At 40.6% G+C, this 22,580-nt stretch overlaps 1 protein-coding gene and 1 pseudogene across 1 annotated transcript; one reads left to right on the forward strand and one right to left on the reverse strand.

Annotated features, from left to right (window-relative positions):
• Positions 1-4,030: 4,030 nt before the first annotated feature.
• LOC140709316 (cytochrome P450 4Z1-like) lies at positions 4,031-21,056 on the reverse strand. The gene is given in 8 exon segments (XM_073008014.1): positions 4,031-4,200; positions 6,443-6,594; positions 6,671-6,796; positions 9,279-9,405; positions 11,067-11,117; positions 19,783-19,924; positions 20,890-20,912; positions 20,915-21,056. Coding segments are annotated over 8 exon segments (933 nt in total).
• LOC103224874 (tubulin alpha-8 chain pseudogene) lies at positions 16,751-17,508 on the forward strand (annotated as a pseudogene).
• Positions 21,057-22,580: the final 1,524 nt, after the last annotated feature.

Raw genomic sequence — 22,580 nt, forward strand, 5'->3', positions numbered from 1 at the left:
ATAGGTGCACACGTATGTTCACTGCAGCACTATTCACAATAGCAAAGACATGGAATCAACTTAAATGCCCATCAATAACAGACTGGATAAAGAAAATGTGGTACATATACACCATGGAATACTATGCAGACATTAAAAGGAATGAGATCATGTCCTTTGCAGGGACATGGATGGAGCTAGAAGTCATTATCCTCAGAAAACTAACACAGGAAAAGAAAACCAAATACCACATGTTCTCACTTATAAGTGGGAGCTGAATGATGAGAACACATGGACACGTGGTGTAGGAACAACACACCCGGGGCCTGTTGGAGGGTGGGGGCTGGGAGGAGGGACGGCATCAGGAATAGCTGATGAGGCCAGGCATGGTGGCTCATGCCTGTAATCCCAGCACTTTGGGAGGCTGAGGTGGGCAGATCATTTGAGGTCAGGAGTTCGAGATCAGCCTGGCCAACATGGCAAAACCCGGTCTCTATTAAAAATACAAAAATATTAGCCAGGCCTGGTGGCAATGCCTGTAGTCCCTGCAACTCGGGAGGCTGAGGCAGGAGAATCGCTTGAACCCGGGAGGCAGAGTTTGCAGTGAGCCAAGATCGTGCCACTGTACTCCAGCCTGGGCGACAGAGTGAGGCTCCGTTGAAAAAAAAAAAAAAAGAGAATGAATGCTGGGCTTAATATCTAGATGATGGGATGGTCTGTGCAGCAAACCACTATGGCACATGTTTACCTATGTAACAAACCTGCACATCCTGCACATGTACCCCTGAACTTAAGAGTTGGAAATCAAAAAGAAAAAAGATATTAACTAAAAATAAAAACAATGTGTACTATTTTTTCTAATCAGAAAATGTGATTTTATTTTATTATTATTATTTTTAGAGTCGATGTCTTGCTCTGTCACACAGACTGGAGTGCAGTGGCATGATTAGCTTTGAATTCCTGTTCAAGTGATCCTCCCACCTCAGCCTCCAGAGTAGTTAGGCCTACAGGCACTGCTGCCACACCTGGATAATTTTTAAATTTTTTTTAGAGATGGGGTCTTGCTATGTTGCCCAGGCTTGTCTCAAACTCCTGGCCTCAAGTGACCCTCCCTCTGTCTCCTGAGTCACTGGATTACAGGTATGAGCCACCATGCTCAGCAGAAAATAATTTTTTTTTTTAACAAGTCATTAGTTCCTCCAATTCTAGGTCACTTCCAAATCCACCTCATTTTGCAGTGCCCTGTTCTTAGTAGTCCTGGTTTAGGAAGGCTTGTGTTTCACATGAGAAAGGTAGCCAGCACAATGAAAGTTGAGTTCACAGGGTATTTATTTTTGTTCCCTCACGTAATTCAGCACAATTAAATTCAGCAAATATTTATTGAACACTTGGAGATGATGAAGGAAAATTATGATGTGAACACCATGTTCACATGGTGTCATCTGGTACAATGGAAACGGCATGGGATTTGGACTGAACCAGAATTGTCTTAAATCCTGGCTTTGTTAGTTTTAGGCATGTCATCTTGAGCAGTTGACTTCACTTTTTGAGCCATCATTTCTCTTCCTTAAATAAAGATATTATTTATAATAAAGGTTGAAGGTGCTTGGCACACAAGTTCTGCCTTTAGCAGTTAGGAGTAAAATGTCTTCCATAGCCAAATTTTAGTCTCAATATTGTCCCATCAGCAGGAAAATAGCCACTCAGTTCCTTTGTTCTTTTAAGGCATCTAGTCTGTTTCCTATTAAAATGGTACTTAGTAAGGGGATTCTAAGTTTAGAAAAAAGAGGAAATACACAAGGTGGATAAGCTAAGGTTGTGTGGGTAAAGCATCACTTAGTTCATCCGGTTCCATAGCTCGGAGGACCACGCCTTTAACCATAGATGGCATATTTAACAGGGCACCGGGACCCAAGAACCAGGGAGGGAAAACAGCCAGAAGGATGCTCCCCTGTCTTGTCCTCCACCCTGGGTCATATGGAAAGGAAGGAGACTAAAAGAACTCTCACATCTTTTTCCAGATGGGTAACAGGTTATCTTCAGCTTGCACCCCTCTGGAGTGCACTCTGAGACACTGAAACTTCTTTAACCTCAGGACTTCAAGAAGAAAAGCAACTCATTTTCTTTTGCACAAGTGCATGGCATTTTTACTAAACCTTTGCAAACACTGTAAGACAAACCCAACTCTTTTAACAATCATATCAGGCGGGCCCAAAAAAGAATAGTTCCCCCAAATTAGAGAAGTAACCTCCAGGGAAACTGTCTGAGGATTCCCATTACTTGGGGCCCCCTCAAATTCCCTTCTCATTATAGGACCTTAGGCAAATGAACAGAGACAGGCCAAATTTCTAATGACCCTGATAGGTATATAGAGGCTTTCCAAAATTTAACTCAGGTATTTCACCTCACAGGGAGGGATGTTATGCTGCTCCTAAACCCGACCCTCACAGCAGCGAAAAAGCAGGCAGCTCTGCACGCAGCAGAGAATCTTGGAGATGATCAATATATCTGTTATAATACAGCAAAAGGGAAGAAAGCAGATAGGGAAAGTGAAGAAATAGCAACAACTCCATTTCCAATTGGGAGAGAGGCAATTCTGGTTAACAACCCTAATTGGAACCCCAATAACTCAGAAGATAAATGGAAAAGGAAGCGCTTTTTAATATGCATGTTAGAAGGTCTATGGAAAACCAGGACCAACCCTCTCAATTACTCTAAACTGTCTATAATAGACCAGAAGTCAGATATGAATTCTGTAGCCTTTATGGAAAGACTGAGAGAGGCTGTACTAGAACCCACCTCCTTATCCCCTAATTCAGTTGAGGGGCAGCTCACCCTGAAGGACAACTTTATTACACAGGTAGCTCCCAATATTAGAAGGAAAGTACAGAAGCAAGCTATAGGACCAGATAGCACCTTAGGGAGCCTCCTGAAGGTGGCCACTTCGGTCTTTTGTAATAGGGACTGGGGGAGGCCCAAAAGAAAGAAAGCAAGCTCAGGAGAAGGACAGAGGCTCTAGCAACAGCTTTGCAGGCTTGCAAAGTCCAGGATCCCCGAGGTGCATCCACTAGTTGCTATCGGTGTGGCAGGGCAGGGCATTTTAAGAAGGAATGCCCAGGCAGCAAGACGAAGCCAGCTGGACCCTGTCCAGCCTGTGGCGGAGATCACTGGAGATGGAACTGCCCCCAGAGGTGGAGGCCACTGGGTTCAGGACCACTCTCACAGATGGTCCAGCAGGACTGATGGGTCCTGGGGCTCAAACGCCAACTCCAGTGGCTCAAACTGCCATTACAGCACAGGAGCCCCGGGTGATTCTGGAAATTAAAGGAAGGAAAGCAGACCTCCTTCTAAACACTAGAGCCAGTCTCCTTTCTCTCCTCTAAATCCAGGCCTCCCCTCTTCCCATAGAACGACCGGAAGGGGCATCTCAGGAAAAACTCTATTCCAATGTTTTTCTTAACCTTAGCTGCAGTTAGAAGAACCTATTGTGTACACGTGCTTCCAAACCATTGTCATAATTGCTCTACGAGTGAAAAAAAAGCCTCCAAGTTGACCCTAGGAAATAGTTTAACTGTTTACACGCCACACGATGAGGCAGAATCACTGTCCTCTAGGGGGAGCGCTTAGCTAACAAACAGCCAGTAAAGCAAGAAGTACATAAGGCAGGATAAGCAGTAGTCGCTCTAAATAACGTCTCTCCCCAGGCACGAACACTTAATTAACTGAGCTAATAGCTCTTACAAGAGCACTTGAATTAAGCAAGGAAAGGCAACTAACATTTATACCTACTCCAGGTATGCTTTCTTAGCTCTCCATGCTCATGCTGCCATTTAAAACGAAGACCACCAATGGATCTCCTATAAAATATCACCACAAAACTAGCAGGTTATTATCCTCAGTTTTCCTTCCACGAGAAATAGGAGGGTTGCATTGTAGGGAACATCAAAAGGGAACAAATAAAGTAGCCGAAGAAAATAGGTTAGTTGATGAGGCAGCTAAGTCAAAGGCAAGGAAGCCTCAGGGCATCAACATACTTCAGGCCCCTTCTAATTTAGGAAGGCTTCATAAGAGAAATTAAGCCCCAGTATTCCCCCACAGAAATAGGCCACTTCTCAAGGGCATACTTTTTGGTTCTCAGGATGGTTACAGTCAGGATGGCAAACTCTATTTGCCAGCCTCCAGCCAACGGAAAATCCTTAAAATCCTTTGCCAAGCTTTTCACTTGGGAAAGGACAAAAACTTATCAATGTGCTCAGAGACTGTTTCAGGCAGGAAACCTCTCAATTGGTTAAGCATGTAAACTCTCTAGCTCACTTCCAATAGAAATTAACACAATCAGCAAGAACCAAATCCCAGGAAATAGAACCACCTTTATTTAACCCAGGAAATTTGGTATTGGTGAAAACTCTCAGCTCTGCCTCCTTCCCTATGTCAAGCTGGAAAAGGCCGTACACTGTTCTTCTTTCAACCCCCTCAGCAGTAAAACGTACAGGAATCAACTCCTGGATACATCACACTCAAGTTAAAGCCTGAAGAGCTGAGGGAGCAACCCCTGACAGCTCAGAGGAGTGTCATAAATATCAGTGTGAAGAAATAGAGAATCATAAGCTGAAAATCATAAAAGATAAGTAACTGAGTGAGGGCTACTCATCTTACTCAGTCCCTCTCCTACCTCACCAGATGCTTTTTATTATTTCTAACCTTTCCTCTCAAAGTTCATTACCAGATACTAAAACTTCTTTTTAGTGCATATTTGCAGGGAGATTTTAATTATTCATAGAATCACACTTGTAACTTTTTACATCCCCAGAGGGAAATGTTATGTCTTGGCAAGTAAAGTTTTCAATGGAAATTATTTACTATGCCACTCTTGTGGGAATTGTTATAGTTATGCTACTTTTTGCAAAAGAACTATATACTGCAGCAACCACAATGTGGAATTCTGGTTGTAAAATTCTAATTTTTGTAATTTTTCCCTAATTATTATCCTTATCCTGCACATCCTGCACATATACCTCGGAACTTAAAAAAAATTATTTTAAAAACCCATCAGAACAATATTTAAAATATTTAAGAATATGGGAAGTAGTAAATAGAGGTTCAAATGGTATAAGATCCTTGCATTTTCAGGGAAGTGCTTAATGTAATTGCATATGTTAGATTCTAATAAATAAAGACTGCATGTTGTAATTTCTAGCATACCCATAAAAAACTAAACTTATGATCTAAAAGAGAAAAAGTAATAATATAAAATGATCCCGCAATTAATAAAAGAAGGGATAAAAATTGGTTAAATAGAAAACAAATAGTTACATGGCCTGTTTAAATCCAGATATTCTAGTGATTACATTAAATATAAGTGGTTTAAATGCTCTAACTAAAGCACAAAGATTTTCAGACTACATTAATAAAATCTAAATATATGCTGCATATGAGACATAAACCTTGGCTGAGCACAGTGGCTCACGCCTGTAATCCTAGCACTTTGGGTAGGCAAATTGCTTGAGCTCAGGAATTCGAAACCAGCCTGGGCAAAATGGTGAAACCCTGCCTCTACAAAAGAAATACAAAATTTAGCCAGGTGTGGTGGCACACGCCTGTAGTCCCAGCTGCTTGAGGGGGCTGAGGCAGGAGGATCACTTGAACCCGGGAGGTTGAGTCTGCAGTGAGCCGAGATGGTGCCACCACACTGCAGCCTGGGTGATAAAGTGAGACCCTGTCTCAAAACAAAACAAAAAAAAAAGAAAAAGAAAAAGAAAAAGAAAAAAAGACATAAACCTCAAATGTAAGGACACAGAAACAGAAAAAAAAAGAGTATAGAATAATATACTATCAAAATACTAACTAAAGGAAAGCAGAGGTTATCATACTAGTATCTGATAGAGTAGATCTTGAGACTAGAAGCATTATTAGAGAAAAAGAAGGTGATTTTATCAAGATAATAATGATAAATCAGAAATATATTCCAATTGTAAATGGGTATTGCCATAGGTAGATTTATGGTCCCTCAAAGTTATCTATGTCCTAAGTCCCCAAAAACCCATGCAAAAGGGATACTCAGTGGTGTGCTGTGTTGTTTGATAAACTGTGCATAGTATGCAGTACCCAAGCATGTTCAGTACTTGCTCAGATGTCCTGCTCTGTCTTCTTACAGAAATGTACTTCCTTTCACTTTTACTTTTCTTCACATCTGAAGCTGCTCCATTAGAAATGAAGCAAGATAGACAGATGTTTTGTTGATTGTATTAGTTCTAACTCCAAACATTAAAATGCAGATATATAGTCAATAATATACTCTCTACCTAGGATTTATGTAGCACATTCATTTAAGAGGTACAAATTAGCATTTCTGAATGATGACCATGCCATATGTCCATAGTAGAAGCAGCCATAACCAAAGTCTATGTCTCAGACAATGAGATGTCTCATAGTGGACTCTGGTCATGTAAATCCCAGGACTAACCTGTGAACTGATGAAGCTCTTGGTTAAACTTAGAAAAGATTTGGCCTTGAGAGCTGAATTTGAAAACCAGGTCGTTGTGATGTAGAAAATTGCTCATCCGCTGGTAGATTTTGCCAAGGTTGAACACTGCTCTCAGGTATGCGCCCAGGGTACTGGAATAGGGAAGATGGAACATGTTAGTGGGTGACACAGTTATTGGTGAACAAGTACCTTCCTTTTGTCACTGACCTGTCCAACTGGATGCTTCCCTGGTGGCTGAAGACACACTTCACGATGCTGTCCACAGTCATCAGGGAGACATGTTGAAAGAGCTCCAGACATGAGTTTTGGGCAACGTGTTCCTCCCATTTGTTGTGGGGCAGGAGATGAATATCATGATCATACACATGCCCCTCTTTTCCCAATTTCTAAGTTATTTTATGTCCCTTTTAGAGCTTGTTGGGGTTTGAAAATACAAAGTGTACACAATGAATTTGCCGTATTATGCCAACCATATAAAATAAAACACCTTGTCGGTACTGAAAATGAATATTGTGCCTTAGATGCTATTTGTGACTTTGTAAGGGTGGGGAAATAGTTTTTTTTCTTCTCTTTTTCCTAAGTTGCAGTACTACAATTTATATAACTTTTATAATGGAAAAACTAAGCTGACAAAACATGGAATAAAAAATAAGAATTCAAAAACATCCTTAGAGAGCATAAATAAACAGAGGTTTTTGATTCTAGGAAAAGATCCCTGAAATATTTAATACTTGACAAGTTTTTTTTCCCCAGATCCAGTGATAATTTAGAGACGAATTAGATGGCGGGGCGTGGTGGCTCACGCCTGTAATCCCAGCACTTTAGGAGGTGGAGACGGGCGGATCACGACGTCAGGAAATCGAGACTATCATGGTTAATTCGGTGAAACCCCGTCTCTACCAAAAATACAAAAAAATTAGCCAGGCGTAGTGGTGGGCGCCTGTAGTCCCAGCTATTTGAGAGGTTGAGGCAGGAGAATGGTGTGAACCCAGGAGGCGGAGCTGGCAGTGAGCCTAGAGCACGCCACTTCACTCCAGCCTGGGTGACAGAGCAAGACTTCGTCTCAAAAAAAAAAAAAAAAAAAAAAAAAGAGACATGTTAGAGATAGTTCTTGTTCTCAAAGATTTTGCAGTTAAGAGTCAAGACCAAAAATCCTCACCTATAGAGTAGGATCCAGATGTGTTTACACCCTTGGACATACCTGCCAATATCCCAGAGAATTTCACTTTGTCAAAAGCCAAATGTTTATGGAAATGAAGTTCTCCATTTCAGTATAAATGTTTATGCACTGTTAAGCTGTTATTAACTCTGTAATGTGAATTAATTAAATAATTCAATTTGAAAGCTTTTTTCCAAACACTTTACTAAAATCAGATATTCTGAAAGATTGTAATTGTCATGGAGCCAAGAAGAGTAGAGAAAGAGCAAGAGGTCGGTGATAATGGGGGTGGTGTCTGTTTGGATGTTGGTACGGGCATTGCAAGGAGAGGCACTGGTTGGAGCGGGCTGAAGGGGGCATCGTCAGGAAGAAGCCTTAGACTCGAAGAGAGGTGCATCAGTTCAGGGTGTGCTCTTCCAACTCAAGGAGGCTTGAGTTTGAACCCAGCTCTTCCTCTAATCTGCCTTATGATCTTGTATTTTTAGTAGAGATGGGGTTTGGCCAGGCTGACCATGCTGGTCTTGAACTCCTGGGCTCGAGCCATCCACCCACCTTGGCCTCCCAAAGTGCTGACATTATAGGCATAAGCCACTGCACCCGGCCTGCCTTGTGACCTTGAACAGACTGCTTAATCTCTGCATCTCAATATCCTTACTAACAAAATGGAGATAATACAGCAAAATTGTAAGAGTGTAGTAGTATAAGAGGATATAATAAGCCTGACACATAGTCAGTGCTTAAAAAGTATTGGCAGTCACTGTATTTATATGTTTTGCTTTGATTTTTATTTTGGAGTGGGACATGGGCATGGTGACGAGGGTCATAAAGGATAACAGCATGGCACGCTGGAAAGCATGGGGCAAGTATGAATCCAAGGTGACGTGTTTAGGTGAACCCATATCTCTGAACTCCTGCATCATTAATAAGTCTTTGTGACTATGATTGGGATCCTGTGTGTAGAATTGCTTTACTCAGTGCCTGGGATCCTAGAAACTTAGTCTTTGAGTTGTCACAATCACCTCATTCAGGACCCCTGAAACAGACCTTAGCTGTGCTCAAAACCACCTGGCATGTCTGTGCCATGCAAACTCCAAGAAGGCAGGTGTGGAGACATACAACTGTGTCTTCTCTATGGGTTCTAGATAGTCTTGTGAAATCTCCGCACCCTCTTCTGTCTTAGCCAAAGCTAAAGCTCCCCTTTCTCCTTGACCACAAGGCAGTCTTTTCTCTGACCCTCCGTCTCTAGAAATCCTGCCCATTCTCCAAGACTAAGCTCCTGTCACCTTTCTTAGGAAGTCTTTCCTGACTTGACCTCCTGAACGTGATACACTTCTGTATGTTGGGATGGCTACTCCTATTGTTGTCTTTGCTCTTCTGCCTTGTGTTCTCCAAATGTAGTGAGTCTACTGGACTCACCCACTCATTCATTCAACTACTTCTCATTGAGCACCTACCCTGAGTCCACCCCTGTGAGAAGTGTTGGGTATACAAGACTGGGTCCTTGCCCTGATGATGATGGTCATGGTCTGAACATCAAATAACCCCACATAAACTGCTGTGAACATGGTTCAGAGGGAACTCAGAGTCTCTCTCGCCATATGGCTGGCAGCACCTCACTTCAGAGGCCAGGAAGGAATGCTGTCTTCTCCTCTTACCAGCATCACCCATAGACTCTCAGACATCATGGTGATGAATATTTTCAGAATGCTGATGTTGAAGCCAGGTTTCACAATCTGGTGGTGCTTTTTCCATTTAGAACCATCCAGGGTCACAAGTCCTTGACCTTATGAAATGAGAGGGGCAAATGTTTCTATCACAGGCCAGGTAAGTGAAGAAAGACTAGGCACACAGGGTGCAATTTCCTATCTATGACACTGGAGAGAAGCTAGAGTGGACAGAGCTCTGAAAGAGTGAATGAGCAGGAGTAGACCTAACCCTTTGGGAATTAAGTTCAAATCAGAAAATTTGTTTATGCGATGAACTCAAGAAAAGGTCCATCCTATCCTATTTGATGGTCAGATTCATCAGCCTCTGGATAAGAGTTCAAATTTAGGGTGGGTGAGAATTACCTGAGGTGCTTGATAGAGGCAGATTCCTTGGCTTAATCCTTCAGAGCCAGTAATTCCTAGGTGTTGAGGTAGAATCAAGGACTTTTGAGTTATAACAAGGGTCCCAGCTAGTTCAGGTCCACACTTTGAGAAATACTGCCTTAGACTGGCACAAAGTTACAGACTGAAGCAGAGGTGCTGCTTTCTTTCCATAACTTTTGTGCTTCTCTTCAGGCTGAGGATCAATGATGGAGGACTAAAGGGGCTTTTCTTTATCATTCCTGCTGGGAAAGTGGGTTTGAGATTTCCACTGAGTTCATAAAAGACTTAGTTTAGGAGAGTGGGTTCTTTCAAAGGGATCCTCAAGAGCAAGATTTTCCAGGGACAATTAGTTTGGGAAAACTGATAATGAAATTTGTGGTGAATAATATTTTAAAGTCTCTGTAGGGTGGAAAATCTAAGGAGAGGGAGAGAAGGCACCCATGCACATTTGATTCAGGGATCTGGGGCTACTACCCGGATCCTGAATCTCCTGGTGTGAACTTGCTTAGCTGCAAAGGCAGGTTGCCCAGAAAAGGGAGGGGAAGTGTGGTGGGAAAAGGAGAAAGAATGAGCTTAAGCAACTTTCACAATGGCAACGTCTTCCAGGGCACCATTCTCAATAAGGTCCATGCTAGCAGGCTGAGGGACTCTCCTTCTTTTTCCATGATCTTCAAGTGGGAACTACCTGGGATAGTGACATCAGTTGGTGTGAGGAGGAGAGAATATGACCTCCAGGCCCCTTCTTATTCCTCCACCCCTACCCCTAGCTACACTAGAAATAAAGGACCAGTCCCAAACATGTAGAATAAGAGGAGACTCTATGAAGGACAAGGCAGGATTGAGCTCAGGCTTCTGAAGCAAAAGCGAGTGTAGGTTGTGGTAAGGTGGGGGAGACAGGAGCATTTAGTGTCTATCAGGAAAGTAATCTCTCCCCACACCTCTACCTCCACCAGGCTCAGATGAGAAAGGATCAGACACACATACTGATGTGGTTTGGCTCTGAGTCTCCACCTCAGTCTTACATCAAATTGTAATCCTCAGTGTTGGAGGGGAGGCCTGGTGGAAGGTGACAGAGTCATGGGGGTGGACTTTCCCCTTACTGTTCTTGTGATAGAATTCTCCCTAGATCTGCTTGTTTATAAGAGTGTAACAGTCTCCCCCGCTACTCCTGGTGGCGATGTGAAGGTGTGCCTGCTTTTCCTTTGCCTTCCGCCACAACTGTAAGTTTCCTGCGACCTCCCAAGAAGCAGAAGCCTGTATAGCCAATAGAACCATGAGTCGGTTAAACCTCTTTTCATTATAAGTTACCCAGTCTCAGCTATGTCTTTATAGCAGTATGAGAGTGGACTAATACACATATCAACCCAGGATTCAAGGATTTTGTGGATAATTGTGCTTTTGGGATCTGTAAAACAGAACAAAGGAGGCAAAAATGGCATTAGGTGAAAATCACGAGTTAAAATGAGAGGTAACTTTTGTACGTTTCCATATTTCTTGGGAGTAACACAAATAGCTAGTGTGCAAGGTGGTTGGAGGCTAGTTTTTCAGCCCTTAGAATCCCAGGGAAGCCACAGAAGTAGAATGAGAACTTGTTTATTCTTTCTCCACAGCACTTGGTGCTACAAGGTCAATAGCAGTGGAAAACAAAGTATAATTTTCTTTGTGGAAATTGAAATGACCCCATGATGTAAGTTGAAAAAACACATTTGTTTTTGTTGGGGAACTCTCTGACAACATTTTAAAACTTCAATTTCTTTTGACACAGACATGTAAAGCTAGACACGGGAACATGACTTTGAGATAAATTGTAGATTTTACCCTTGTTGGATTTGTTTGAGAAAGATGTATATAAATGAATCAGAAGAAAAGGTAAGGGACATAACCTTGGTTTTACAGTTTTTGGAAAACAAGAATTAGTATCCTTCATTCATGCCATCAATATCTTTATGTGGGATAAAGACAGCGAAGTAAAAATGGGGGAGAAAACATATGAACATCTAGGAAAAGAGAGGACTGTTAATATGAGATTCACTTTCTGCAGAAGTCCAGGTGAAATGAACCTGTAAAATACCTTGAGTTCTAAGGGTAGGAAGATACCTTACGGCATTCATTCTCTCAGTCCCTAGTGTATTCTCTCTGTCTTTCTCTCTGTTCATAGACTTCAATATAAAATAACTGCCCTCTAGACATTTCCCTTTGTGTACCACACAGACACCTCAGGACCCCAGCAAATCCAAACCTGATCTATCCCTTCAACACCAGATAGCCTCCTCTTCCTCTATCCACTTAAAGACATGACTATATTCCCTATTCCTTGTCAAAAGTTGGGACCCCTTCTTAACTAATTCCTCATTCTCATCCTCCAAATCTACTTGTTGGAAGATAATTCTGGCATTTCTTCGGAAATGGTTAAAAGAGACTGATAGAATTGTTAAGGATGTTTCCAAAACTATTTTGGGAAGAATGTATGTATGTTTACATTTAGGGCTAACAAGCATGAGCCTTTCAACTCTAGACATTCCAGGGTCCTAAAAAATAATATCTAGGAGTGACATCAGCAAAAATGCTAGATTAGGAACTGTCCAGGGCCATCCCTCCCCAAAGCAAAAACAAAAATTTTCTGGCAAAAAAACTGTTATAGTCAACTTTAGCAGAATTCTGGAAGACAGTTAGTTGTTCACAGCAACCAAGTGAGCACTTAATCAGAAGAAAGGCCACTGAAAAAGAATAGAAAAGATTGGTGGCATTTTAATTTAGCCTTGCCCCACATCCCTCTCCAGTGCCATGGCAATCTTGAAGATGGCAGCTTGCATTCTCAAGGGGTTCTGATTCCTGGATCCTAGAGAAAGCAGAGTGGTCCTTGTTCTCAAGGAATTTTGTTTGTTTTGACCTCTGTGTGGGTTTTCTAAAGGACTGGGGCTTGCCTATGTTTTACCTAACTCAGAATTCTCTCAGGGCAGGGAAGTGTTCCTCAAAAACATTGAGAAGCAAAAGAACTATCACTGCTTCCTGGGACAAAAAAAGAATAATTGAGGCAATAATAAACACACTGAAACCTAGAAGGAAAAGCCGGGAATGGGAATTTTTTTTGGAATCAACGCTTTAAGATGTTCTCACATATAACAGGGTACCTACACATACACAGGGTAGACTGCATGCTTGGAAAAAACATGATAAGACCATAGGCTTTTAACTTTGACTAGTCCTTACATAAAGTGCAAGAAGAAAGAGAAAGCTAAAAAGGCAAACTTGTAAATGCCCTGATTAAATACTAAAGGTGTGCCCCAACACAGAACCAACCAGGAAAGACCTGGAGAATATTTTTATTTTCTTTTCTACTTTTTTTCTTTTATTCCTTTTTTTCTTACATGACATTTAAAATGTTCAGTTTTAAACAAAAAAAAATTACAAAGCATATAAAAGAAACAAAGGATGTATGACTTATGCACAAGAAAAATAAACGAAAAGAAACTGTTATTGAGGAAGCGTAGATGTTGGACTTACTAGACAACTTTAAATCAACTGTCTTAAATATGCTCAAAGACCTACAATAAACCACGGCCAAAGATGAAACAAAACCAAAATATTGATGTATGAACAATAGAGAATATTAACAAAGACATAGAAGTTGTGAACAGAAACAAATAAAGTTCTGGAACTGGAGTATACAGTAACTGAAACAAAAAGTTTATAAGTTTTCAACAGTTGATTTGAGCAGGGAGAGAAAAAATTAGCAGTTGGAGATAGGTCAATTGAGATTGTTGAATCTGAGGAGCAGAAATAGAAAACAGAATGAAAAAAATGAATGGTCCTAAGAGACCTGTGGGATACCCTCAAGCATACTAACATATGCATAATTGAAGTCCCAAAAGAGAGAAGAGAGAGAACTAACATTGAAGAAATAATGACTGAAAATATCCAAAATTTGAGGAAAGACATGAATCTATAGGAAAAGAAGCCCAATGAACTACAAGCAGGATAAACTCAAAGAGATTCACCCTGAGACACATTAGAATCAATTTGTTGAAAGCCAAAGATAAAATCTGGAAAGCAGCAACAGAGGTGACTCATCTCATACAAGAGATCTTCAATAAAATTAACAGCCTATTTCTAATCAGAAACCATGGAGGTCAGAAGGCAGTGAGATGAAATATTCAAACTGCTGAAAGGAAAAAAAGCCAACTAGGAATTATATATTTAGCAAAATGATCCTTCAAGAATGAAAGAGAAATTATGACATTCCCTATAAACAAAAGTTGAGAGGGTTTGTTTTTAATAGACCTACTCCACAAGAAGTGCTAAAGCGGGCCTTTCAGGCTGAAATGAAAGATCACTAAGCAGTAACTCAGAGCCATGTAAAAAAATGAACACTGGTGAGGGTAACTACATAGATAAACATAAAAGTCAGTATTATTGTATCTTTGGTTTTTAACTCTTCTTTTTGCTTACATGGTATACATACACATGCATAAAACAACAGTTATAAATCTATGTTATGGGCACACAATGTATAAAGATGCAATCTGTGACAATAACAATATATAGAGATGGAGATGTATAGGATGAGAATTTTTGGATACTATTGAGCTAAATTTGTATTAATTTAAACCAAGTTGATATAGCTTTAAGATATTAATTGTAATCCCACATTAACCACTATGAAAATAACTAAAAATATACAGATAAGCAAATGAGAAGAGTAACATAAAAATGTCACCATACGAAAAAACAAAAATTAATTAAACACCAAAGTAGGCAGTAATGGAGGAAGTGAGGAACATAAAATATATATGACAGGCTGAGCACCGTGGTGACACTTGTAGTCTCAGCACTTTGGGAGATGGATGGGGAAGCGTTGTTTGAAGCCAGAAGTTTGAGACCAGCCTGGACAACATAGTGAGACCCTTGTCTATACAAAAGAAAAAATTATCCAGGCATGGTGGTGCAGGCCTATAGTCCCAACTACTCAGGAGGCTGAAGTGGGAGAATTACTTGAGCCCAAGAGCTAGAGGATGCAGTGAGCTATGATGGCACCACTGCACCCTACCCTAGGTGACAGAGCAAGATGCTATCTCTAAAAAAAGGTATAAGACATATAAAAAACCAACAGTGAAATGTCAGAAATAAGTGCTTCCTTATCAGTAATTATTTTAAATGTAACTGGGTTAAACTATTCAATTAAAAGGCAGAGATTGGCAGAATGGACTAAAAAATGGGATCCATTAATATGCTGCTTACAAGAGACTCACTTTAGCTCTGAAGAAACAAAGAGGTTAAAAGTGAAAGGGTAGAAAAGATGTTCTATGCAAACAGTAAGGAAAAGAGAGCAGGGTGATTATCAGTTAAATATACTTTAAAATATTGTGACATAAAGACATTATATATTGTTAATGAGTCAATCCATCAAGAAGATATAACAGTTATAAATATATACATATATACCTAACAATAGAACCCCACAGTATATGAGGCAAGCTGACAGCATTTAAGGGAGAAATAGACAGTTCTAACATTATAATTGGAGAATTCACTACATCCCTTTCAATAATGGACAGAACAATACAAAAAATTAATAAGGAAATAGAGAACTTGAACAACACTATAATTATGCCAAACAGACATGTTCTAAATGCTCCAGCTAACAACAGCAGATTATACGTTCTTCTCAAGAGCGCATGGGTCATTTTTCAGCATAGATCATATGGTAAGTCACAAAAAAAGTCTCAATAAATTTAAAAAGATTGAAATCATACAAAAATACCTCTCCATAGAATAAAAGTAGAAATAGAATAAAACTAGAAATCAATATCAGAAGTGAAACAGAAAAATTCACAGAACATGAATATTAAACAAGACATGCTTAAACAACCAAAGGGACAAGGAATAAATCATAAGAGACATTAGAAAATATTTCAAGGCAAATGAAAATGAAAACAATATACCCAATATTATGGAAGTCAGCAAAAGCAGTGCTTAATGAGATTTTTATAGCTTAAATATCTTCATTAAAAAAATAAAGTCCTTAAATCAATACCCTAACTGTATACTTTAATGAACTGGAAAAAGAAGGGCAAATGAAACCCAAAGCTACTGAAGGAAAGAAATAATAAAGATTACAGCTGAGATAAATAAAATAAAAACAGGAAAACAACAGAAAAAAATCAACAAATAAAAATTATTTCTTTGGTAAGATTAACAAAATTGACAAAACTTTAATTAGATTATCAAGAAAAGTGAGAAGAATCAAGTTACTACAATCAGAAATGAAAGTAGGGACATTACTATCAACTTATTATTACAGATAATAAAAGGATTATAAGAGGACACTATGGACTACTCCCTTGGACTCCGTGGTTGTCTGTTAGTGGGAGATCCTTGTTGCTGTCCCTTCACCTCCTTCAACCTTGCAGAACCTCACAAGTCCCTGTCATATGTGAGTGCAGCTCCATGTTGGCTAGGCTGATGTCCAGATTGGAAGTTCCTGCTAGGATCTCTACTGCCTGGAACATGGCCTCTAGCCTGATGGCAAGGCCAAGAGACAAGACTATTGTGGGAAGAAATGACTCCTTAAGTACCTTCTTCAGTGAGGCAGGTGCTGACAACCATGTGACTAGGGCAGTGTTTGTAGATGTTGAACCTGGAGTCATTGACAAAGTTCACACTGGCACCTACTGCCAGTTCTTCCACCCTGGGCAGCTCATCACAGGCAAGGAAGATGCTGCCTATAACTATACTTGAGGGCACTATTGCATAGGCAAGGGGATTATATTGACCTCATCTTGGACTGAATTTGCAAGATGGTTGACCAGTGCACAGGTCTTCAGAATTTCTTGGTTTTTTACTGCTTTGGTGAGGGGACTTATTCTGGGTTCACTTCTCTGCTGGTGGAATGTTCTTTCTGTTGATTATGGCAAGAAGTCCAAGTTGGAGTTCTCCACATACCCAACCCCCCATTATTTCCACAGCTATAGTTGTATAATTCTGTCTTCATCTCCCACACCACCCTGTGGCACTCTGATTGTGCCTTCGTGGCAGACAATGAGGCCATCTATGACATCTGTGGAGAAACCTTAATATTGAGTGCCCAACCTACACTAGCTTTAACTAGGCAGACTGTGTCCTCCATCATTGCTTCCCTCAGATTTGATGGAGCCCTGAATGTTAATCTGACAGAAGTCTAGACCAAACTGGTGCACTGCCTCTGCATCCACTTCCCTGTGACCATACATGCCCCCATCATCTCTGCTGAGAAAGCCTATCACGAACAACTTGCTGTAGCAAAGATCACCAATGCTTGCTTTGAGCCAGCCAACCAGATAGTGAAATGTGACTCTTGCCATGGTAAATACATGGCTTGCTACCTGTTGTACCATTGGTACATGGTCCCCAAAGATGTCAATGCTGCCATCACCACCATCAAGACCAAGCCTATTATCCAGTTTGTGGATTGGTATCCCACTGGTTTTAAGGTTGGTATTAATTACCAGCCTCCCCATGAAGTACCTGGGGGAGACCTGGTCAATGTATAGAGAGCTGTGTGCATGCTGAGCAACACCACAGCAGTTGCTGAGGCCTGGGCTTGCCTGGACAACACGTTTGACCTGATGTATGATGAGTATGCCTCTGTTCACTGGTATATGAATGAGTGGCTAGAGGAAGGAGAGTTTTACGAGGCCCGTGAGGACATGGCTGCCCTTAAGAAGGATTATGAGGAGGTTGGAGTAGATAGCACAGAGGGAGAGGATGAGGGTGAAGAATATTAACCCTTTTCCTATAATTTTATACTCTGTTGTCTTGAGACTGTCCTATTTCTGTTCAGTGAAACTCTCTGTTCATTGTGGCCCTAAACTGTCAATAAAAGTGATGTTTCCATGTTAAATGTCAATAAAGAGGATACTGTGAACAATTGTATGCTGATGAATTGTGTAACCTAGATGAATTGGACAAATTCTTGAAAGCACAAGAACTACCAAACTGACTCAAGAACAAGTAGAAAATCTGAATGGACCTATAGCTGGTAAGGTAAAGAGGATGAACTAGCAATCAAAAATCGCAAATAAAGAAAAGCGCAGGACCTGAGCGCTTTGCTGATGAACTCTACCACACACTTAAAGATAAATTAGGGCCAATACTTCTAAAACTCTTCTAAAAAACAGAAGAAGGAGAGAAGGAGCACTTCCTAACTCCTTCTATGATGCCAGCATTACCCTGATGCCTAAGCCAGACAAAATAGTACAAAAAAAGAAAAGTATAGCCCAATATTTCTTATGAATACAGATAAAAAAATTCTTCAAAAAATACTAGCAAATGGAGTCCAGCAGGATATTAGGCAATTTTACATAATGACCAAGTGGGATTTATTCCAGGAATGCAAGAGCACTTTAATAGAATGAAGAAAAAAACCACATGATGATCTCAGTTGTTACAGGAAAAATATTTTACAAAACACAACACCCTTTCATGATAAAAACACTCAGTAAACTTGGATTACAGAGAAAGTTTCTCGACATGCTAAAAGGCATATATGAAAAACTTACAGTTAGTATTACACTGAGTGGTGCAAGACTCAAATCTTTCCCCCTAAGATCATGACAGAGACATCTGCTTTCACAACTTACATTCAACACTGTAACAGAAGTTCTGGCTAGAGCAATTGGGCAATGAAAAGGAAAAAAGCCATCCAAATTGGAAGGAGAAAAACTACAGTTATCTGTATTCACAAATTACATGATCTTAAATATAGAAAATCCTAAAAAATCTGCAAGAAAACTGTCAGAGCTAATAAACAAATTCAGAAACTTTACAGCATACAAAATCAACACACCAAAATCAGTTGTATTTCTGTACTCTAGCAATGAACAGTCTGAAAAGAAAGTTTAAAAAACTCTATTTACAATAGCATCAAAACATAAAATACTTAAGAATAAATTTAACAAACGAAACAAAAGACTTGTATACTGAAAACTAAAAAACACTGCTGAAAGAAAGAAAACATACATAAGAAAAAAGACATCCATGTTAATAAATTGAAAGACAATACTGTGCAGATGACAATACTCTCCAAGTTGATCTGCAGATTCAATGGAATCCCTGTGAAAATCACATTGGCCTTCTTTGCAGAAATGGAAAAGCCAATTCTAACATTTCTATGATATTTTAAGGGAAACAAAACAGTCAAAACCACCTTGAAAAAGAACAGCAAAGCTGGAGAACTCATACATCTTGATTTCAAACTTACTGCAACGTTATAGTCACCAAAACAATGTGGTACTGGCATTAAGTGTAGATATCAGAGTCCAAAAATAAACCCATACATATGCTGTCAATTCATTTTCAACAAGGATGCAAAGGTGGTGATTCTGGCAGAGTGACCTGTGACATGAGAGAGCCATAGGCTGCTTGAAATTTTGCAGAAACATGAAGAGAGGTGTGGAGGCATTTTATAACTGAGTGAGCCATCTAGGTAGCTGGGAGAATGAGGCAAAGGTCAGCCTTACATGCCAACAGGCAGTTGAGGAAAGCCCAGTAGGGGAATCCTACATACATCTTGCCACGGCCAAGAAGCAGCTTTGCAATTCCACGGAATTCCCACACTAGGGACCTGATGGAGAACTGGTGTCCACTTGCCAGAGCCTCCACCTGGCACTGGCCATTCCCAGAGGACAGGCATCATTGGTGGGCAAAGCATCTATGGTGAACACTCATCTCTGTGCAACACTGGCATTAAGCCAATTGTAAGCAAACCACCTCTGCATCCCCAACCCACTGTATGTTCACAGTGGTGGTAAGTGGTAGTCCTGGGGGTCTGAGGTAAGTAAATGTGATGGAAGCATCAGAAAAATTTTCGATGTAGGGAGAGACGGTTGCTTGGAAATGGATCAGAGAATTCTCTACAATAGCCCTCAATAGAGTCCTGACTATGATGTCAAGGAGGACATGGAATCTTTCCTTCTACATATCAAATGATGGATTTCCCTTAAAAATGCTTCAACCCGTCCTTCCCTAATGCAATAGACACCCTGAGACTCTTTTGTTGCTGCTCTGTACTGGAAGCCCCTCTTGGTTTTTACCTTGTCTTTTCAGGAGAATCTTGGCATAGTTTGGGTCATGGACACTGAAGAACATCGTAAAGGGTCCAACCCACAAGGGAGCGGCACATGGGTATTTTTCCATCAGTTCATGATACACCTCAAACTCCTGTACTGGGTAAAACTGTCATAAGATAAGTCATGACTGGTTAGTAAATGTTGTCACCCCAGGAGAACCCCTTTCCCTTAGACGGATCACGTGCTAAGTTGAGGGCCTGTGGACACCACCCCATCAGACAGGTTCACAATTGCTGAAGGCATGTTTTCTTCTCCATGTGTCTCCAGCACCTCCACAGAAACTTCCTGGCACAGGGCAAGTACTCAGGACCTGTTGCTGAGTGATTGGTCTTCTCACTCCAGCGTCAGCTTTGGAGATTTAAGTTCAAATCCCAATCTGACACTTATTCATTATCTAGGTCATCAGGGCCATGATTTCCTCACATGTATAATAGGAAGACCAAATATATTTCACAAAGCTGCCGTGAAAATTAAGTGAGATTATAAACATAAAATTCCTGGCACAAGGTAAACCCTTAGTAACCACCAATTCCCTACCTCGTCTTTGCTCTGGATATGCCCACTCATGCTTTATCTGCCTCCAAAGCAGCAAAGTCCCACATGCCTTTTACTAATTTGTGGTTGCTGCTCATCTTTCTACTTTCCTTTCTAATTTGCTACATGTTTTCCTATTTCCAGCTTCATTAGAAGCTGTAGCATCTTTGTATATTTCCTGTTAACAGTTGGCTTGGTCTATTTCTCTGTAGAACACCCAGAGTCCTGAAAGTAGTAAAGACCTTGGCCTTCAATCAGAAGACCAGGGTTCAAGTTTCATTTCTGTCATTTATGAGGTGGGTAGCACAGGAAAGTTGCATCTCTATTTTTGGCTTCAGTTTTCTTACCTGTAAAATAGGAATAACAATATCTTTCTTCTTCATATCATAGAATTTTTGTAAAAATCAAAATGAGATTGGTGTGAAAGCATTTTGCATATTACATAATGACCTACCAGCCTGTGCTGGTTTTTTTTTTTTTTTTTAAATACCTCATGTTTCTGTCCTTTAACCTTCCCAACAAATTTTCTCATCTTACCTCCCTGTGGCCATAGAACCAGGTGCAGGAACCAGGTGCAGGGCTCTGATCATCCATCTCCTCCTCCGGTACAACCTGATTACCTGAAAGAGCAGCAGAGACATGCAGAAGAGGAACAGCAGCAAGAAGGGGTGAGCCATGAGTTCCTGAAGGTAGAAGGGCTCCATTCTTCTCAGAGGTCCTGAGTTCTAGAGAGCCTGAGAGAACAGAGCCAGGGAGAATGCAGGTCTCTCATAAATACAAAGGAGATGCCCCCTGGGCAACACTGGGCTTTCAAAATGAAAGGGACATAAGGAAGAGGAAGTCTAATTAAGCCTGCAGGGTGAAAACTGCTAAGATGTTGACCAGAAGAACTAGATTTTCAGATAGGAGCCATGTGCATGACACCTCATACCCATATGAAAGCTTTGAGGCACTGCTGTGCCCTTCCAGAATCTAAAAGTTCCCATCTGGTCATCCTTTGTAGCACCTCTATACATTCTTGTAAAAAATCTCCCTCTCTCTCATTCTCTGTTCTTTTTTGTTTATGTTTTTGATAGAATTTATTTTATTAGAGAGGTTTCAGGTTCACAGAAAAATTAAGCAGAAAGTTCAGGGAGTTCCCATATATCACCCCTCCCTTCCAGCTTCCCTGATTATCAACATCTTCCACCAGAGTATAACACTTTTACATTTAACGAACCGACAATGACACATCATTGTTGTCATGCGGGTCCCTGTGAAGAGACCACCAAACAGGCTTTGTGTGAGCAATAAAGTTTTTTAATCACCTGGATGCAGGTGGCTGAGTCCGAAAAGAGAGTCAGCAAAGGGAGATTCGGGTGGGCCGTTTTATAGGATTTGGGTAGGTAAAGGAAAATTACAGTCAAAGGGGGTTGTTCTCTGGCAGGCAGGGGTGGGGGTTACAAGGTGCTCAGTGGGGGAGCTTTTTGAGCCAGGATGAGCCAGGAAAAGGAATTTCACAAGCTAATGTCATCGCTTAAGGCAAAGACCGGCCATTTTCACTTCTGTTGTGGTGGAATGTCATCAGTTAAGGTGGGGCAGGGCATTTTCACTTCTTTTGTGATTCTTCAGTTACTTCAGGCCATCTGGGCTTATACCTGCAAGTCACAGGGGATGCGATGGCTTGGCTTGGGCTCAGAGGCCTGACAATTGTCACCCAAAATCTGTAGTTTACATTATGGATCAGTCTTTGGTGTTTTACATTCTATGGGTTTTGTCAAATATGTAATGACATATATCCACCGTTGTGATACCATATCGTTTCCCTTTCCTAAAAAATCCTCTGCGCTCTGACTCTTCATGCCTTTCTTTCTCCCATGGTAACCACTTTCTCCCATGGCAACCACTAATCTTTGTACTGTCTCCATAGTTTTGCCTTTTTTAGAATGTCATACAATTTGAATCATATAGTGTGCAGCTTTCTCACATTGGCTTCTAGAAATCTCTTTTGAGCAAACATGAAGGGCCAGATTGAGGGGTTGAGAAAAGGGTGTCTTAAGCTTAAAAGTTTTTAAAAATTAAAAGGCTGGGGAAAAGCTTTCTATTTATCTTGGGGGAAAAAATCTATCAAAAAAATCAAAGAATTTCTACTGGCTGCACGTGGTGGCTCACGCCTGTATTCTTAGCACTTTGGGAAGGTGAGTGGGGAGGATTGCCTGAGCAACATTGCAAGACTTTGTCTCTACAAA

This window comes from Chlorocebus sabaeus, chromosome 20 (assembly GCF_047675955.1).
Source record: "Chlorocebus sabaeus isolate Y175 chromosome 20, mChlSab1.0.hap1, whole genome shotgun sequence".
Lineage (NCBI taxonomy): Eukaryota > Metazoa > Chordata > Mammalia > Primates > Cercopithecidae > Chlorocebus > Chlorocebus sabaeus.